This window comes from Vombatus ursinus, unplaced genomic scaffold, assembly GCF_900497805.2.
Source record: "Vombatus ursinus unplaced genomic scaffold, bare-nosed wombat genome assembly UNPS02014832.1, whole genome shotgun sequence".
NCBI lineage: Eukaryota > Metazoa > Chordata > Mammalia > Diprotodontia > Vombatidae > Vombatus > Vombatus ursinus.
In genome coordinates this window covers 60,025,320-60,044,882 of record NW_020954610.1, presented here as the reverse complement: position 1 = coordinate 60,044,882, position 19,563 = coordinate 60,025,320, and the positions used below count along the sequence as shown (strand labels likewise).

General features: G+C 41.1%; 1 protein-coding gene across 2 annotated transcripts in view; it reads left to right on the top strand.

Moving 5' to 3' along the window:
* Positions 1–19,563, top strand: part of SCNN1B (sodium channel epithelial 1 beta subunit) — a 92,044-nt gene that overhangs the window by 54,376 nt on the left and 18,105 nt on the right. For both annotated transcript variants that reach the window (XM_027839472.1, XM_027839473.1), the window contains exons 4-7: positions 5,012–5,202; positions 10,663–10,766; positions 12,752–12,915; positions 15,504–15,611. In XM_027839472.1, the coding sequence (XP_027695273.1) occupies positions 5,012–5,202; positions 10,663–10,766; positions 12,752–12,915; positions 15,504–15,611 (567 nt within the window). The remainder of the gene's footprint in view (positions 1–5,011; positions 5,203–10,662; positions 10,767–12,751; positions 12,916–15,503; positions 15,612–19,563) is intronic.

Below are 19,563 nucleotides of genomic sequence, written 5' to 3'. Positions count from 1 at the left end.
GTGCACATTGTTCAATTACTGACAATGTTGTGAGACACAACAAGAGGAAGAAAAGGGGGCGGGCAGGCCGATAATTTTGGATACCCCAGGACATTCTCAAAGTCCTCTAAGACCTTGAATGAGTAAATTTGCTTAGATGCTAAAGCAGCTTTTCAAGATGAAAAAGGAAAGGATCTTGATTCTTGCTGCCTACTTGGGACTTGAGCTAAGTTAGATGACAGTCATCCTTCAGAAGATAAGCACCAGTCTCTCAAGACATCTAGGGAACCACCTTACCAGGTGACAAGGGTTAACCAGAGGTCACACAAGAGCAAAAGCTCTTAGACCTGCTATAGAGCCAGCAGGAATGTTGTTGATCTCTAGGGAGGACCATGTCTCTCAGGCAACAAGCATTTCCTCAGCCCCTACTACATGCCAGGCACTGTGCTAAACACTGAGGATACAAAGAAAGTCAAAAGCTAGTCCTTGCCCTCAAAGAGCTTACACTCTAATGGTCTCAAAGCATGTAAAAACATCTGTAGGCCTTGATGTCACTTAGAATCTCCTGCCCTAGGGGCAGCTAGGTGGCACAGTGGATAGAGCACCGACCCTGAAGACAGGAGGACCTGAGTTCAAATCCGGCCTCAGACCAAACACTTGATACATACTACCTGTGTGACCTTGGGCAAGTTACTTAACCCCAATTGCCTCACCAAAAAAAAAAATCTCCTGTCCTTCTGTCAAAAACAGACATAATTCTGCCATAGGTTAAGACTGTGGTGGGCCAGGGGAACCAGGAGAGGCAGGCAGGGAGACGGGATGAGTGATCTGTACATTAAAGACCAGCTAAAAACAGACTTCCCACATTAGCAATAGTCTGCTTGTTGGGAAAGTACGGTCAGAGTGCTCAATTAGGACTTAGCAGACTGATGATGAAACATGCCTGCTGTCTCTCAGCAGAGAGGTACAGAATGTGACAAGTGTTTTCAGACATAGCCGATGTGTTTGGTTGTTTTGCTTGAGTGTTCTTATTTATTACAAGTAAAGGTTCTATTAGTAGCAGGAGGAGTCACAGAAAATAAATAGTGATTATTTTTTTAAAGAATATAAATAAAACTTTCAAAAAGAAAAAAAATGGAAGTACAGTCAGGTGATTAGAAAGGATATCAGGGTAAAGGCTTGTTCCTTTTTTCTTATTCATGGAGAAAAGCAATGTATCCCCAGGTATGGAGAATATGTATGACCCTCAATGAGACTGAGTAGAAAGCAGAAGAAAGGAAGGAAGGAAGGAAGAAAGGAAGGAACGAAGGAAGGAAAGAAGGAAGAAAAGAAGGAAAGAAGGAAGGAAGGAGAGAAGGAAGGAAGGAAGGAGAGAGAAAAAGAGAGAAAAGAAAGAAAAGGAAGAAAGGGGAAGGGAGGGAGGGAGGGAAAAAGGAAAGAAGAAAGAGAAAGAGGGAAGAAAAAGCATTTATGAAGCACTTACTGTGTGCAAAGGACTGGGCTAAGCACTGGAGATACAAAAAGAAAAGCAAGACAGCCCCTTCTCTCATGAACTCACACTGCTACAGAAGGAGACAACACATATAGGGAGTTTTGGCAGCCAATCATATGGAAAAGCCTTATGGTCTTTAGGGTGTAGTAGCAAAGCAGAAAGTAATGCATCTTCTTTCATAATTTCCATTAATAAAACCTTATCCATTTGCAATATTTTTTTCTACAGTATTTATTTTTTTTTTATTTTTAGTTTTCAACATTTACTTCCACAAGATTTTGAGTTCCAAATTTTCACCCCATCTCGCCCCTCCCCCCACCCCAAGATGGCATGCATTCTGAATACCCTTTCCCCTAGTCTGCTTTCCCTGCTATTTCTCCCCCCCTTCTATTTTCCTGTAGGGCAGGATAGATTTCTGTACCCCATTTCCTGTATATCTTATTTCCCAATTGTATGTGAAAACATTTTTTTTTAAAACATGTGTTTTTTAAACTTTGGGTTCCAAATTTTCTCCCTTCCTCCCTTCCCATCCACCCTCATTGAAAAGGCAAGCAACTCAATATAGGCTGTACATGTACAGTTACGCAAAACACTTTCATAGCAGACATGCTGTAAAAAACTAATTCTATTTCCCTTAATCCTATCCCGCCCCCCCATTAATTCTGTTCTTTCTTTTGACCCTGTCCCTCCTCAGAAGCGTTTGCTTCTGATTACCCCCTTTTCCAATCTGCCCTCCCCTCTATCATTCCCTTATTCTCTTGTCCCCTTCCCCTCCTATTTTCCTGTAGGGTAGGACAGATTTCCATACCCAATTGAGGGTATGTTATACCCTCCTTAAGTCAAATCCTATGAGAATAAGATTCACTCATTTCCTCTCACCTTCCCCTGGTTCCCCTCCACTGTAAGAGCCTTTTCTTTTCTGTTTTTTTTTGTGAGATAATTTACCCCATTCTACCTTTCTCTTTCTTCTTCTCCTAGTATAATCCTCTCTCACCCCTTAATTTTATTCTCCAGATATGACCCCTTCATCTTCAACTCACCCTGTACCCTCTATCTATCTATCTATTCATCTATCTATCTATCTATCTATCTACATATATATATATATATACATACATATAATTTTTTCCCTCCAACTACCCTAATACTGACAAAGGTCTCATGAGTTACAAATATCATCTTTCCATGCAGGAATGTAAACAGTTCCACCTTAATAAGTGTCTTACGATTTCTCTTTCCTGTTTACCTCTTCATGTTCCATTTGAGTCTTGTATTGGAAAGTCAAATTTTCTATTCAGTTCTGGTCTTTTCATCAAGAATGCTTGAAAGTCCTCTGTTTCACTGAATGACCATTTTTTCCCCTGAAGAATTATACTCAGTTTTGCTGGGTAGGTGATTCTTGGTTGTAATCCTATCTCCTTTGCCCTCCGGAATATTATATTCCATGCCCTGTGATCCCTTGATGCAGAAGCAGCTAAATCTTGTGTTATCTTGATTGTGTTTCCCCAATACTTGAATTGTTTCTTTCTGGCTGCTTGTGATATTTTCTCCTTGACCTGGGAACTCTGGAATTTAGCTACAATATTCCTAGGAGTTTTCCTTTGGGGATCTCTTTCAGGAGGAGATCGGTGGATTCTTTCAATTTCTATTTTGCCCTCTGGTTCTAAAATATCAGGGGAGTTTTCCCTGATAATTTCCTGAAAGATGATATCTAGGCTCTTTTTTTGATCATGGCTTTCAGATAGCCCAATAATTTTTAAATTCTCCTGGATCTATTTTCCAGATCAGTTGTTTTTCCAATGAGATATTTCACATTGTTTTCTAATTTTTCATTCTTTTGGATTTGTTTTACAGTGTCTTGATTTCTCATAAAGTCACTAGCTTCCAATCGCTCTATTCTAATTTTTAAGGAAGTATTTTCTTTAGTAATCTTTTGGACTTCCTTTTCCATTTGTCCAATTTTGCTCTTTAGGGCATTCTTCTCTTCATTGGCTTTTTGGATCTCTTTTGCCATTTGGGTTAGGCTACTTTTTAAGATATTATTTTCTTCAGTATTTTTTTGGGTCTCCTTTAGCAAGCTGTTATTTTGCTTTTCATGATTTTCTTGCATCACTCTCATTTCTCTTCCCAGTTTTTCCTCTACTTCTCTTACTTGCTTCTCAAAATCCCTTTTGAGCTCTTCCAAGGCCTGGGACTAATTCGTATTTTTCTTGGAAGTTTTGGATGTAGGAGCTTTGACTTTGTTTTCTTCTTCTGGTTGTATGTTTTGATCTTCTTTGTTAGCAAAGTAAGATAATATAGTCTGACTCTTTTTGCACTGCTTGCTCATGATCCCAACCAATTACTTGAGTTTTTAACTCTTTGTTAAGGTAAGAGTCTGTTTCCAATGTGGAGAATGTACTGTCCCAAGCTTTGGGGGTTTGTACAGCTGTTTTCAGAGATACTTCTACGGACCCGAAAAGTGTCAGTTCTTCCAAGGTGCTTTGATAAGGGGCGAGGTGTTTCCTCTCCACCACCACAACAAGCTTCGCCACGCCAGCGCTGCTCCTCACCCCAGGACAGCCCCTCAGAACTGTGACCCAGATCCAAGCACAGGCAAAGCAAGAGATTCCTGCCTCAGCCCTGACAGAGAGATCTTTGCAATCCCCCTCTGATCAGCCACTCAATTCCCCCTCAGTCTGTGGGCTGGAAACTCAGAAGCCAGGCGCTGCCCTCAGAGTGGCTGAGATCTAGCTTCTTCTCTCACCAGAGTCACAGACTTTTCCCACTGACCTTCTAAGTTGTCTTTGGCATTCATGGGTTAAGAAGTCTGGAAACCGCCACAGTTGCCCGCGATTCAGTCCTCTGAGGCCTGATCCAGGGTCGCTGCGGCCTGCGCGCCCAAGCCAAACTGTGCTCCTCTGCCATCCCGGCGCAATATACCTTTCCGATCAGCCATCCAGGTTGTCTTGGCCTGGAAATTTGTTTTACTCTGTCTTTTTGTGGGTTCTGCTGCTTTAGAATTTGTTTAGAGCCATTTTTTGTAGGTATTTGGAGGGGTTTGGGGGAGAGCTCTAGCAAGTCACTGCTTCCCCTCCACCATCTTGGCTCCACCCTCCATTTCCAATATTGAGCCATTTGTCCCAAGGGAATAGTCAAAATTGCTGCTCGGCCCTATGGAGGGAGAGGAGGCAGGGTAAGGTGGAGACATCAGAGACAGAGAGACAGATTTTGAAGTGGAGAAAGTGTTATATTCAGGAGGGAATATGGGGGACAGAAGTATTCACACTGCCTTAGTAGTTATCTTGAAGGAGTCCTAGAACAAAGATAATAAAATGATATAACTCAAAGGGTCCTTAGAGACCAAACCCTCTTACCAAGAAGCATCCAGATTTCATTGTCTCCTAAATCAGGCCATTGTCCATAGCAGTCCTACAAAATGACCTGAGTTATGGGGATCGGGAAAGGAAGACCTCCATTTGGAGGGTGACAGTCTACCAAAAGCCTGTTTGTCAGTTTTGGTCCAGCACCACCTTACCCTGGATTTTCTCCCATCCACAGTGCAGTCAAAATGGCGAAGTGTGCACCTATTGGAACTTCACCAGTGCTGCCCAGGCAATGAAAGAATGGTACATCCTACAGTCCACCAGCATCCTCTCTCAGGTGCCCCCGGAAGAGAGGATCCAGATGGGCTACTCAGCAGACCAGATGATCCTGGCCTGCCTATTTGGGGCAGAACCCTGCAATCACAGGTACGGATACATCTCTTTTTCCTGTTGTCATCATTGTTGTCGTTGTTGTTGTTGTCTTCTTCTTCTTCTTCTTCTTCTTCTTCTTCTTCTTCTTCTTCTTCTTCTTCTATCTTCATCTCCTCCTCCTCCTCTTTCTTCTCTTCCTCCTCCTCCTCTTTCTTCTCCCCCTCCTCCTCCTTCTCCTCTTCCCCTTCCTCTGTACAGAATGACCCCTAGCACTGCTACCAAATCTCAATCGTAGGTTCCTAGACTAGAAACGGACTTCAAAATTCACCTAGACCACGTCCAACACAAAGGTACATAGTCCAAGCATTATTATACCCACTTTACAATTAAGGGAACTGAGACCCAAACAAGCTAAGTGACTTGCCCATAGTCATACTACAGTAAATGTCAGAACTAGGATTTGAACCAGGTGAGCAAAGTCTGTCCTGGCTCCAAACCCAATGGCACTCTTTCTGCTACACAAATGCTTACAACGTGCAAGGCGTTAGTAATATGAAGATGAAATATGGCGCTATCTCTGCCATCAAGAAGTCAATTTCCACCTGGGAGGAAATACATGTACCCAAATATTAGTCATGCTATGAGAGGGGCAAAAGAGAGAGCCAGATAATGTGCCTAAGGAAAATTTGAGCACCTTCTCCTGGCATTATCAAAGATGCCTAAATATCCCCAGTTCCTTCAACTGATGCTTCTCTGGCATGATTTCAAATTCCATCACCATCACACTAGTCCAACTCCCATCTTTTTACATATAAGGAAACTGAGGCCTAGAAAATCCCACCGTGAATGGGAGAACTAGGATTTGAACCTGGATCTTCTGATTCCATATCCAGCATTCTTTCCACTATTCCACACTACAGGACTCTGGCGAAATCCTCTAACCTACTCAACAGGGGGCTGTGCCAGGGCACACCTTAGGTCTTATCTATTAAGTCACAAATAGGTTGTGAGATCTGTTGGTAGAGGGAATCCCCCACAGTTCCCTGTGGTTGCAGTGACTGGTGACAAAACCCCAAGATCCTCCTCTGTTGAGGCTTATAAAGCACTTTATATACATTTCCTAATTTGGTCCTCACCTGTAAGGTAAGTGCTACAAGTATTATCCCCATTTTACAGAGGAGAAAACTGAGGTTCAAAGAGATTAAATGACTTTTCCATGGTCATCTAGCTAGGAGGTACTAGAATCAGGACTTGAAACCAAATCTCCCTTTCTGTACTACGAGTCCAGTATTCTTTTCACTGTACTAAAATGTGTCCCCCTGGGCAGGTAGGCTGTCCAGTGGATAGAGCTCCGGCCTTGGAGTCAGGAGGACCTGTGTTCAAATTCGACCTCAGACACTTGACACTTACTAGCTGTGTGACCCTGGGCAAGTCACTTAACCCCTTTGCCTAGCAAAAAATAAGTAAAATAAAAATTTTTAAAATGTGTCCTCAAAGAAGTCTTGATACCATCTTAATGAAGTTACTTTTCTAAACGCTCCTATTATTCCTAGACCTACCAGAGATCAAAAGAATGGACAAATCCATCTGCCATTATTATGTCTTTCATGAATAATACAGTACATATCTATCAACATCCCCTAGTCAGTTGAAAAGAAAACAACATATGCAAGTTATATCAATATTCCCTTTTCCTGGTATCTTTTGCTTTCTCTTTGTCTTAGAAATAGTCTTGAGAACCTTGAGTCTGTTTCTCTCTTTCCGCAGTTTATCTCGTGTTGACTTCTATGTTTCTATGTTGTATCCTCCAGTTGTATGTAAGCTCCTTGAGGGCAGAGACTGTCTTCCATTTCTGTCTGTATCCTCAGAGCCTAGGACAGTGCCGTGGATATTGTAGGTACCTAATGAGTGTTTGTTGCATTAAATTGGATGAAGTTTGTTCCAGGCTTGATAAAAGTAGAGCAAGGAGAAGACTCGAGAGGACTATAGTATAGTGGATAAAATTCTAGACCTGGAGTCAGGAAGACCGAGGTGCAATTCTACTCACTAACTGTGCAACTCTGAGCAAATCACTTAGCCACCTTGCCTCAATTACCTCATCTGCAAAATGGAGGTAATAATAACTGTAGTATCTGTCTCACAGGATGAAATGAGATAATGTATGTCAAGGGTTTCACCAATGCTAAAGGTATATATAAATAGAAGACCTGTATTCAAATCCTGCCTAAGACACTTACTAGCTGTGTGATCCTGGGCAAATCGCTTAACTTCTCTCTGCCCCAGTTTCCTCATATGTATAAAGAGAGATAATAATAGCACCTACCTCACTGGACTGTTGTGAAGATCAAATGAGATAATATATAAGCATAAAAAACTTAAAACTTCACTAAGACTCTTGGGACCCCAGAGCTTTAATAGCTTAAAACTGCCCTGAGACTTTTGAGTCACAGAGCTTTAAGTTTTAATAACTTAGAACTGCACCAAGACTTTTGGGACATCAAAGCTTTCATAGCTTTAAGTTTTAATAGCTTAAAATGGCACTAAAACTTCTGGGACACCAAAGCTTTCATAACTTTAAGTTTTAATAGCTTAAAACTGCACTGAGATTTTTGGGACACCAAAACTTTAATAGCTTAAAATTGCACTAAGAATACTGGGAAACCAAAGCTTTAATAGCTTTAAGTTTTCTGAGACTTTTGGGACACTAAAGCTTTAATAACTTAAAACTGCACTAAGACTTTTAGGACACCTGGTATGTAAAGTGCTTTGCAAATCTTAATGGGCCATATAAATGCTAGCTATCATTATTAAATGTTAGTTATTATTACAGTTGTTTGCGTCAATAGACACCTGAAAGCCATGGAGTATCCACATCTACCATTTGGAGGAACTCTATTTTCCTTTTCTCAGCTGTTTTGCAGTTTCTTCTCAAGCCTTTCCCACCTGCTGTCTAGGGCACTTCCAAGGGAAGTATGGTACTGCGGAATGAGGACTGGCTCTAGTCATAGGAGCATAGATTTACTGCTGGAAGGGACACTAGAGGACAGTAAGTATAACCTCCTCATTTTACCAATGAGGAAACCAAGGCCCAGACAAGTTAAATGACTTTCTCAAGGTCACATGGCTGATAAGGATCTGAAGTGAGATTTGAACCCAGGCCTTCTGACCTCTGAGTCCAGTGCCCTATTCACTATATCACACTTACTGACTCTCAAGTCAGATTTAAGTTTCATACTTATTAATTGTGGGACTTTGGTCACATTATTGAACTTCTCTGGCCCTCAGTTTCCTCACTTGGAGGGTGTTGGACTAGACAGCTTCTGGGGTCTCCTTCCAGTTCTATAATTAGGAGTCTAAGTGCCCACCAGACATAGCAGCCAGAAGACACAGCCCAGAGAGACTTTTTTTTCCTTATTATTCCCTCCTCTTTTTGTATTTGGCACCTTGAGCTGTTCCATGAAAATCCCTGAAACTGCCTTTGCTCTCAATAAACTATATTATCAATGAACAAATAATTTGTATTTGTCCAAAGTGGGGAGCAAAGGAGAGATTGCAGACTCAAACTGGGGTGGTGATATGGGCCCGCCCTGCCTCTCTCTCTCCACAATATTGTGTTCCCTGGACTTCAATGCGGAGTTGGGAACAGCATGTCCTTGGGAAAGGAGAACACCCAGCAGGTGTGTCTTCTCCACCAAGGAAGAGCCTGGCTTCGGTTCATTTGGTCAACACCAGTCCCTCTAGGACTTCCTGTGTCTGTGCTGGGATTCCGTGTCAACAGCAGTCTTAGTTTACAGGTTGAAGGTCAACCCAGGACCTGTATTGAGTTTGGAGACTGTCTACTCCAAACTGGTGACCCTTTGAGAACTCCCTGACATCATGCCCTCTTTCCAGGTCCCACTTGACTAGCCCCAGTAAACACCTCCCTCCTGTCACCTGGAATTCACAAGAACCTTCATCGTCATTCACATGTCCCCGGTGCTGGGACAAACATAGCCACGAGGAAGAGAGGAAAGTTTGTTTGACCATGACAGATATTGTATTTCAATTTCCTCTATTTGCCTGGGTTCCCAAAGTCTCCTTTCCCAGCCTCCTTCTCTTAAATCTATTGGCAAACAGTGTTAGTGACATTTCAGCTTTTGCCAAGACCACATTCACACAAGATTGCCACCTTCCAGAAAAGTGACTCAAAGAAGGGAAGCCAAAATTGACACCATCCATGTAGCTCTCCAAGTGATTTTTGTAGGTGATAAATGAAGACCCAATTGTTTTTAGAAATCAGTATAATGATTGAGGCTCAAGGAATGGGCTTGGCATATAATGGGGCATACCTGAAGCCCCCTGCTCAACACTGAATGTTTTTCTGAGCAGTGTTTCCCCCTTCCACTAAACACAGGACAGGAGGGCTGAGCTTAAACTATAGTTGGATAGGATTCAATTAGATATTAGGATCAACTACATGACTATACAGTTTGTAAGGCCATGAAATGCTGTGTGGTAACAGGGGCAAAAAGATTGGATTTAGGATTGGGATACCTGGATTCCAATTTTGACTCTTCCATTCAATAGATATGTGACCTTGAGCAATATTGCCCCTTTATTTCCTCATTTGTCAAAGAGATTTGGAGTAGATGGTCACATGTTTCCTTCCAGTTCTAAGATTGTTACCAAAAGAGGTCATAAACTATCTTCGTTCCTGAGAAACAGGTAACAAAATGTGTGCCCCCTCCTCAATAAGAAAGTAGAGCCCCACGGGGTCAGAATGTTGTATACATTGTCTGATGCAGTCACCTCTTGGTTGTTTTTGCATAAGTGTTATTCTTTGTTGCAAGGGTAGGGTTCAATCAATTCTCTGCCTGAGTTAGGGCTGGGATGGGAGGCACCCCAAAATGACTATGATGCAAAAAGAGAAGGCATCCAAAAATCTGATTTAAAAACAAACCCAAAGGAGAGGGAAGGGAGTGGGGAAGTTGTATAATCTCTTCTGGGGATTTTAAAGAAATCTATCTGAGTTAATGGGGCAGCTAGGTGGTGCAGTGGATAGAGCACTGGGCTTGCAATCAGGAAGATTCAGCTTCCTGAGTTCAAATCTGGCCTCAGACACTTAACTAGCTGTGTTACCCTGGGCAAGTCACTTAACCCTTATTTCCCTCAGTTCCTCATCTGTTAGATAGGCTGGAAAAGGAAATGGCAAACCACTTTTCTTTGCCAAGAAAACCCCAAAAGGGGTCATGAAGAGTCAGACACAACTGAACAATGACAACAACAAAATCTGAGTTAATGCATTAGAAGTGAATACACTAAGGTCCTCTAATCCATTCCCTTGGCCTATGACTTTAGATTTTGCAATGAAGAGGAGTTCTAGGTTCATTTCTGAATCAGGTGGGGTGGCCCAGGATTGAAGAGTAAGCAAACTTAGCAGATGCCAGCAGTGAGACTGGGTCTTATACCAAGACCTATCCTGGGAATTTCTATATCTATGGCACAGCCACTATCACTAATGAGAACTTCTTCTAGGAACTTCACTGCAATATTTCATCCTGACTATGGCAACTGCTATGTCTTCAATTGGGGCGTGAATGAAAAAGCTCTACTCTCCTCCAACCCTGGAACTGAATTCGGTAAGTTGTAGAAATAGGCAAGGGCTGTCCAAGGGACAGTCATGTGCCAGAATCTTGGCTTTTCAAATCGATGTAATCCAACAAGCATTTATTAAGCGACTGCTTTGTATTAGGCATTATGCAGAAGCTAAAGATAGAAAGACAAAACCAAAAACATTCCCTGCCCCAGAGGAAAAAAACAGGGTATTTCTTCTTATGGAATTCCTAGCTTCCTTCAAGGCACAGCTTCTGGTATCACCTATATAAGACCTTTCCCATCCCTAGCCTATCTTATATTGTTGACATTCTCCCAGTGTTGAAATTCTTCTGTATCAATTTTTTTATACTTTCTTTGCATTTACTTGTGTAAATGTTAGCTCTCCTGCTCTCTGAGGGCAGGGACTACTTAGCTTTTGTCCCATACTAGCAGCCAATCACAGTGCCTAGTACAAAGTAGGTTTTTAATAAATGTTGAATTGAATTGAACTATGCTTCCGTCATGTAGGGTAGAAATCTCAAAGTCCCATCTAAGACTTGGGAAAACACTGAGAAATTAGGCAGCCAAGAATCAGAATCTCCTTTTCAAAAATCCAATTTTTCTTGCTGTTGAAAGTTCCTTTAAAAATCATCTAAGTAGGAGTTTGGCTTAAGGTACCAGATGGGGATCAAGAGGCCTGAGTCCTTTCTTTTAACTGTATCTCAAAGATCAGCAATAGAGGGATATACCAACTAACCCCAGAGAGACAAGAGGACCAAGAGGTAGGAAAATGGAGGACATCTGGGAAGAGAGAGATTACTGAGGTGTGGTCAAGCAGCAAGCATTTATTAAGTGCCTGCTGTATGTCAGGGTCTGTGCTAGGTGCACAAGAGGGAATCAAAAAACAAAAAGTGAAACTGCTCTGGCTTTTAAGCAGGAATATTTGTCCATTTCCTAGAAGAAGCACTATAGTATAGTGGTAGAATATTAGACCTGAAGTCAGGAAGAACTGAGTTCAAATAGTCCCTCAGACATTTTACCATCTGTGTGACCTTTAGACACTTAACCTCTCACTATCCTGTAAAATAAGGCGAATAATAGCAGCTGACTCAGAGTTTTTGTGAGGAACAAACAAAAAAAAAGGGACATAAAGTTCCTTATAAACCTTAAAGTGCTATATAATTTGTTACCTATTATTATCATTATTCCAAGTCTAGGGACCCACCCATGCAGTGCCCTGGTCTCCTGGCGTCTTTGCAAGGATGGCAATGTGCGGCAAATTGAAAAAGAATCTTGTCTTCTACCCAATCGGAGCCCTGGGGATCCAGGAAGCCCGGCAGTATAGATTGTCAAGGTGGAATAAATAGATGTGACATTGAGCAATCTTCTTAGGAGCCACCTCTGAAACCAGGCAGGATTGGAGCAGGGACTCAAACCCAGGTCCCCAGGTAGTATATGTCTCACTCAGAGGAATCCTTCTGTCCCTAAAAGATTTGTGTATTAGGGTTTTGTGACATTAATTATTTCAAATACCTGGGGATGTTTGCTATTTAAAGCAATTTTGCAATGTGACGAAAGATTAATCAAGGGATCTGAGTTTGGGTTCCAGTTCTGTCATTTTGACATTGCAATATTGTGGACAAGTTCTTTCATCTGTCTGGGTGTTGATGTCCACCTCTGTAAAATGAGAATATTGAATACGAACATTTCTACCAGCTCTAAAGTTCCATAATTCTGTAATTCCTTTTTTAAAGAGAAGCATGACCTGCTAACTTATATGTGTTAAATATGGATTTTCTGTAAGGGATACGTAGCTGATCATGGCTCCTTGACTGGGCCTTTCTGGTCTGCCAAAATAAGATATGGGCCTCCCTTTGCAGAGTAGGTAAAGGAAAGAGGAAGAGAAGGAGAGAGGGTAAGCAGTTCCTCATGTCCATGGACTCGATTGTGAGCTGCCCCTGCTGCTGAAATGTTCTTCCTGGACCAACTTCAAACCTGAGTCCTCAGCCTTCATAATTTCCTCCTGCAGGCCTGAAATTAATCTTAGACATTGACCAGAAGGATTACGTCCACTATCTCACCTCCACAGCTGGGGTAAGACTGATGCTCCATGAGCAAAAGTCCTACCCTTTTCTCAAAGATGCGGGTATCTACGCCATGCCTGGAACGGAGACTTCCATTGGCGTGCTGGTGGTATGTATACGTTACCCCATTAGCCTTCTGAGAGAAGCATTGAACTCTTGGGCGCACAGCCAAGGCCATGCCTGCTGAAACCGGAGAGGTATTTGTAGAATGGGAGTGTCATATGGCCTCCTGATCACAGTCAGCACTGTTTGCAGAAGGGCAGTGTGTGCATGGGTCTTCTCTAGAATCCCTTTCCCCTATTCTCCCTCTCCCCAGTGTTTCATCGTTTTGTGGAGTCCTAGGAGGGGCCTCACTCTAACATTGCCCCAGCCCCATCTGGCACTTGTCTGCCTGCAGTGCTAGCTTCTCATCACCCACAGAGAAAACCTGACATCAGTCAATACATATGTTTAGTGCAATCCTTGTGCCTAACACAGAACCACTTCTGGTTTGGGCTGACTTGGCTTTCCAAATGACAGTGGCTCCCAAAGGCTTCCCTCCCTAGCTTTGAAGTATGAACCTTGTTCCCTTTCTCTGCCCTAAGGCTACTCTTCTCTATTAGGATGCGACCGCCTTGAGGGCAAGGAATGTGTTTTGGCCTTTCTTTGTATCCCCAGAGCTTACCACAGTGCCTGGCAAGATGTTGTTTGTCCTTTATTTGTGAAGAGGACCAATGATATCACAGGCAATGTCTTGACTTGTAAGTGAACTGGACTTAAGTGAGGCAGAGTTACACAAAGTCATCAGCCTCACTGTCTCTTCCTGAGTCATTGAAGTCCAGTGGCAGGACAAAAGTCAAAAAGACTGGCAATGGCTTGGGATACAGTGGATGACCTTGGTGTCTTCAATGCCTGACCAAGCTGTAAGCTTTCCACAGTGCTTGCTTCAGCCCCCTTCATGGCCATTGGAACAAATTGTTCTCATCTGCCCATTCTGCCCAGAAAAGTCTTCACATGATTAAGGTAGACATGCCCCTAACTCACCAATGGGTTTGAGGCCTGTTGGTTACCTTCAACCTGGTTTAGCCTGTCTGCAGAGATGGTTTTACCAAGGTGTGACCACTGCATATGCTACAGCTTTTTGAAGCCACAGGTGGGAATTGAGCACCAGGTGGACACCAAGGGTGGATGAGCAGCCCTGAGAAGGGCTCGGCAAGCCCCCCACACCAGAGGTGCTAGTCCTCCCTGAACACCCCATACTTCTTGGCATGTAGTAAGTGCTTAAAAGATGCTCGTTGACTGACTTCTCGTTTAACAACATCACCTTAATGGGAAGTCATGGAAGGTTCCTAGTGGAAATAGATAATATGGTCTGAAAGTATATTAGAAAAATAAATTAATTTGACAATATGTGAGGGATGAATCAGAGGAGGGATTTTTCACCTTTTTTTGTGACATGGGCCTTTTCGGCAGTCCAGTGAAGCTTATGCACCTCATCTCAGAATAATGTTTTTAAATACATAAAATGTAGGCATTTTATACAAAAAAATCTAATTATGTTGAAATAGTTATCAAAATATAGTTACTCCTTCATGCGCGTGTGTGTGTGTGTGTGTGTGTGTGTGTGTGTGTGTGAGAGAGAGAGAGAAAAAGAGAGAGAGAGAAACTGAAGGCAGGAGATAAATAGCTCAAACACTGGCTCTTTCATTACCTAGCTGGATGACCTTGGGTAAGTCACTTCCCCTCTATGAGCAGCCAATTTCCCCATCTGTAAAATGGGGTGTTGGACTAAGTGATCTTGAAAATACTTCCCAGATATCTATGACTCTGGTTCTGTGGCCTCTGGGACAATAACAAACAGCCCCAGAAAGGGGAAGCTTAATCTTTGTTCTTGGAGTGTTGGTGGGGCTGGGGGTGGGGGTGGGGGTGGCAAAGAATGACCTAACTTTCTTAACATTCTGACTTCTATGGATATGCTGGTAAACTTGGAATGACTGTTTAAAAGGTTCTAAAAGTGATTTGAATAGCCAGGAATTTCCTGAAGTTGTAAATTCCTTTGTTTATTCATTCACACTCATTTATTAAGTGCTTACTGTATACCAGCCATTGTGTTGGGTGCTGGAGGTACAAAAACAAAAACAAAATTATATCTCCCCAAGGAGCTTACATTCTTCTTTTTTCATATTATTATTTTTTATTAATTAATTTATTTTTAGTTTTCAACAATCACTTCCATAAGCTTTTGAATTTTAGATTTTCTCCCCCTCCTTCGCCACCTCCCTCCCCAAGACAGTGTGCAATCTGATATAGGCTCTATGTATACATTCCTATTAAATATATTTTTACATTAGTGATGTTGTAAAGAAGAATCAGAACCTCCAATAAGAGGAACCACAAGAAAGAAGAAACAAAACAAAACAAAAAGAAAAAAAAAGAGCAAATAGTATGCTTCGATCTGCATTCAAACTCCATAGTTCTTTCTCTGGATGTGGATAGAATTTTCCATCATGACACTTTTGGAGATATCTTAGCTCTTTGCATTGCTGAGAAGAGCTTAGTCTATCAAAGTTATTCATCCAATGTGGCTGTTAATGTGTACAATGTTCTCCTGACTCTGCTCCCTTCACTCAGCATCAGTCCATACAAGTCTTTCCAGGTTTTTCTGAAGTCTGCTTGGAGCTTACATTCTTCTAAAATTGTGCTCCATTTGGGTTTCAGGATAAACTGGAGCGGATGGGTGAGCCCTATAGCCATTGCACCATCAATGGATCCGATGTTCAGATCCCCAACCTCTACAGTGAGTTTAACACATCCTACTCAATACAGGTAAGGAATTTAGATAATAAAAGATCTACTCACTTTGGAATGTAGTATACTGTCATTATTGCACAAAGAACAGTTATTAGTGATAAGTTATCTAAGCAAAATGAAATACTTATTGTATTTAATTATTAACTAATATTTTCTGATAAGTATATCAATTTGAAGATAGAACTATGGGTTATATAGGACAGTTAATGAGCAGGGAAGAGAAATGTTGGCACTGATTGTCTGTTATGGTATGGTGTCACTGTCCCTGATATGCTACTGGGTTTCAACATTCCTCTAGACTTTCCAAATATCCGCCTTAAATCCTCAACCATCATTATCATGCTTTTAGGGTATATGGTAGAATCCTAGCAAGCTAGATGTGGAAGGAATCTTGGGGAAACAGTTATGGGCTCATACACCATAGATTCAGATCAAAACAGACCATAGAGACCATGCAATCCAACCCTTCTCATTTTACAGATAAGGAAACTGAGGCCTAGATGGGTGGAGTGATTTGCCTAGGGCCACAAAGGTAACAAGTGGTAGACTCCATCTTCAATCAACTTACATTGATTTCAAATCCAGCACTCTCCTATGGAGCACTCTCTCTCCATCTACTGTAATCTCTCCCTGAAAATAAATCCCCTCTATAAAATCCCCAAGTAGTCATTCAGCCATCACTTGAATATCTCCAGTAGAACAGAACTCACTACCTGGGGAGGCAACCCATACCATTTCTAGGTAGCTTTGTCAGGAAGTTTCTTCTATTGAGCCAAGCTACTTCACCCCCTACTTCTAATTTTGCCCCCTGGGACCAAGAAGAACAAATCCAATCCCTCTTGTGCAAGACGACCCTTTAGTCAGTGTGTTGAGAATTTGTTTTCCAGGGGTTTGTTTTTCTTTTTCCAGTGGTGGAGGGGAGGAACATGTGGAGAAGAATGAATAAATGCTTAATAATCTTCAAAATAAAATTTAATTTAAAAAATTAAAAAGAACGAGCAATTAATTTAGAATCAGAGATCTGGGTTTAAATTTTATTTTTGCCACTTACTATGTGACTTCAGGAGTGGTTTTGTTTTGTTTTATGGTCTAGACCTATAATGTAGGGAACTCCCTTGTGAGGAAACTCCCTCTATCAATAAAGGTCAGCAACAGGTCTATACCTAAGTAGATTAGGGGGTTGGAGGCAATGGGGATTAAGTGACTTGCCCAGGGTCACACAGTTAGTAAGTGTCTGAGGCCAGATTTAAATTCAAGTCCTCCTGACTCCAAGGACAATGCTCTTATCCATTGTGCCACTGAAACATCTCTGAGTTTCAGTTTCTTCATTTTATTAAATGAGAGAATTGGATTAGATTATTTCTCAGGTTCCTTCCAATTCTAAAACTATCTTATTTGTCCCTCGCCAGGCTAAGCAGCTCTAATTACGTCAACTAATCTTTGCATGGTTTGCAAGGTTTCCAATGCCCTTGCCATCCTGGTCACCCTCTTCTAGACACACTCAACTTGTCAATGTCCTTCCTAAAATGAGGTGCCAAGAACTGAACATGATACTCCTTGTGATAGTCTAGAGCTGAGTATAGTGGAACCATCATCTCCTTCATTCTGAGCACTGGGTTTCTCCCAAATGCAGTCTAAGATTGTGTTAGTTTTTCTATATGAAAATTTCAGCCTGATAGAGGGATAACATCTTAAAAAGTAAGAACTTTCCAGGGAAATGAACTGTATTTCAGGGAAGTGAGTTCTGTCTCACCTGTAGTCTTCTACCAAGAGTCTGAATGATCTCATTTGTTAAGGATATAATAAACAAGACGCTTGATTTGTGTGTGAGTTGAACTAGGTGACTCCTAGGATTCCTCCCAACTCTTAAGTCTGTGATTCTGTACCACCCACCCTTCTGTCATCGGCAGATTTGTTAAGAATGCCATCTATGTCTTCATCAAAGTCTTTTAATAAAATTGTTCAACAGAACAGAACCAAGAATAGAACCTAATAGTATCCCTTTAAAAAGTCCCTCCAGGCAGACTTAAATTTTATTTATTACTACTCTCTGGGTCCTGTCATTTAACTAGTTCCAAATCATTTAGTCCACACAGCTCCGTCTTATCTTCAAAGGATATCACAAGAAACTTTGTAAAAATTCCTTGTTGAAATTCAGGCATACTGTGTACATAGCACTTCCCAGATCCACCAGCCCAGTAATCCTGTCCAAAAAGGATGTTTGGTTGGTCTAGTATGACTTGCTCTTATTGGACCTATACTGCCTCATAGTGTTCACCACTTTCCTAAGTATGCACCACCCATCACTTTAACAATCCATTCTAAATTTTACTAGGAATAGTGTCAAACTCAATGGCTTATACTTTTTTTTCTCAAAATTTATGTTTTTTAGTCTATTTAAAAATTACATTTTATTTTTTCCAATCAGCAAAAAATTTGCCTTCTCACCCCAAGCCCCAAGCTTTCCTTCCTCTTTAATTGAAAACTAAAGAAAAACAAAACCCATTACAAATATGTATGACCAATCAAAATTAATTTCCCCATTAACCATGTCCAAAAAAAATTTATCTCCTTCTGCACTGGGTCCTTCACCTCTCTATCAGGAGGTACGTAGCATGTTTCGTTATTAGTTCCCTGGAATCATGGTTGGTCATTACATTAACAGTTCCTGATTCTTTCAAAGTTGTTTGCCTTTACCATATTGTTGCCATTGTATAAATTGTTTTCCTGATTCTGTTTATTTTGTTCTGCATCAGTTCACATAAGTCTTCCTATGTTTCTCTGAAAACATCCCCTTAATAATTTCTTTGCTGTAGTTGAGTCATTTCAGTTGTGTCTGACTCTCTGTGACCCCATTTGGGGTTTTCTTGACAGAGTGATTTGCCATTTTTCTTTCTCCAGCTTATTTTATAGATGAGAAACTGAGGCAAACAGGATTATGTAACTTGCCCAGGGTCACACAGCTGGTAAATGTCTGAGGCCAAATTCAAACTCAGGTCCTCCTGACTCCAGGGCCGGCACTCTATCCACTGAACCACTTAGTTGCCCCGATCATTTCTCACAACACAATAATATTCCATAACATTTATATACCATAACTTGTTCCTCTATTCCCCAATTTATGGGTACCCCCTCAGATTCTCATTCTTTGCTGCCTCAAAAGAGCTATAAATATTTTTGTACATGTATTTGTTTATTCTTCCTTCCTTTAATTAGTTCAGATGAGAGTGAGGTTGAAATGTCACTTGCTCTCCCCACCCTCTCTTCTTTGTTTGTATAGATGTCTACTTGAGCACCCTGCTTATGTGAGATAATTTTCCCTAACCTTCCATTCCCTTCCCTCTTCCCCCACCCCACCCAGTATATTTCTCTTCCCCTTTCATTCCAGTCTTCTTTTAAGATCATGAAGACATACCAGAACCATTCCCAGGCTTTGTCTAATTAGATTCTTTCTATGATCCTGATGATGATAAGATTCAGAGGGGATATCTATCTATCTGTATATATCTGCAGATGTATATATATATATAGCTATAGATATCACTTCCTCATATTTGAATTAAGTCATTTATTCTGTTTACAAGAGAACTTTAGCATATTCTGCATTATTTTATGTTATGTGATACCTACTGTTTTTCCTAACCTATGCAAGTAATATACCAAGCTTTATAGATAATTTTGCATTGTGCATTTTATTGTTTTTCTAAAATTTTCCTAAATGAGCATTTAAGGGAAACCAATTATTTTCCCATTGCATTTTCTTTTGTGTGAACATATCTACTAGGACCTATATAAACATACCCAAATACAAGATTCTTTAATAAGTCACTACCAAATAAATTGCCTGCTTAGTGAATCAGCCTGTGTGCTCTTTGTAAAACTTCCATGTTTATAGATCCTTCAAAACTCCATAGGTGGTCCCACCAATGTCTAAATCTTTTAAAATGTTGAATCTTAGAATTTCCCA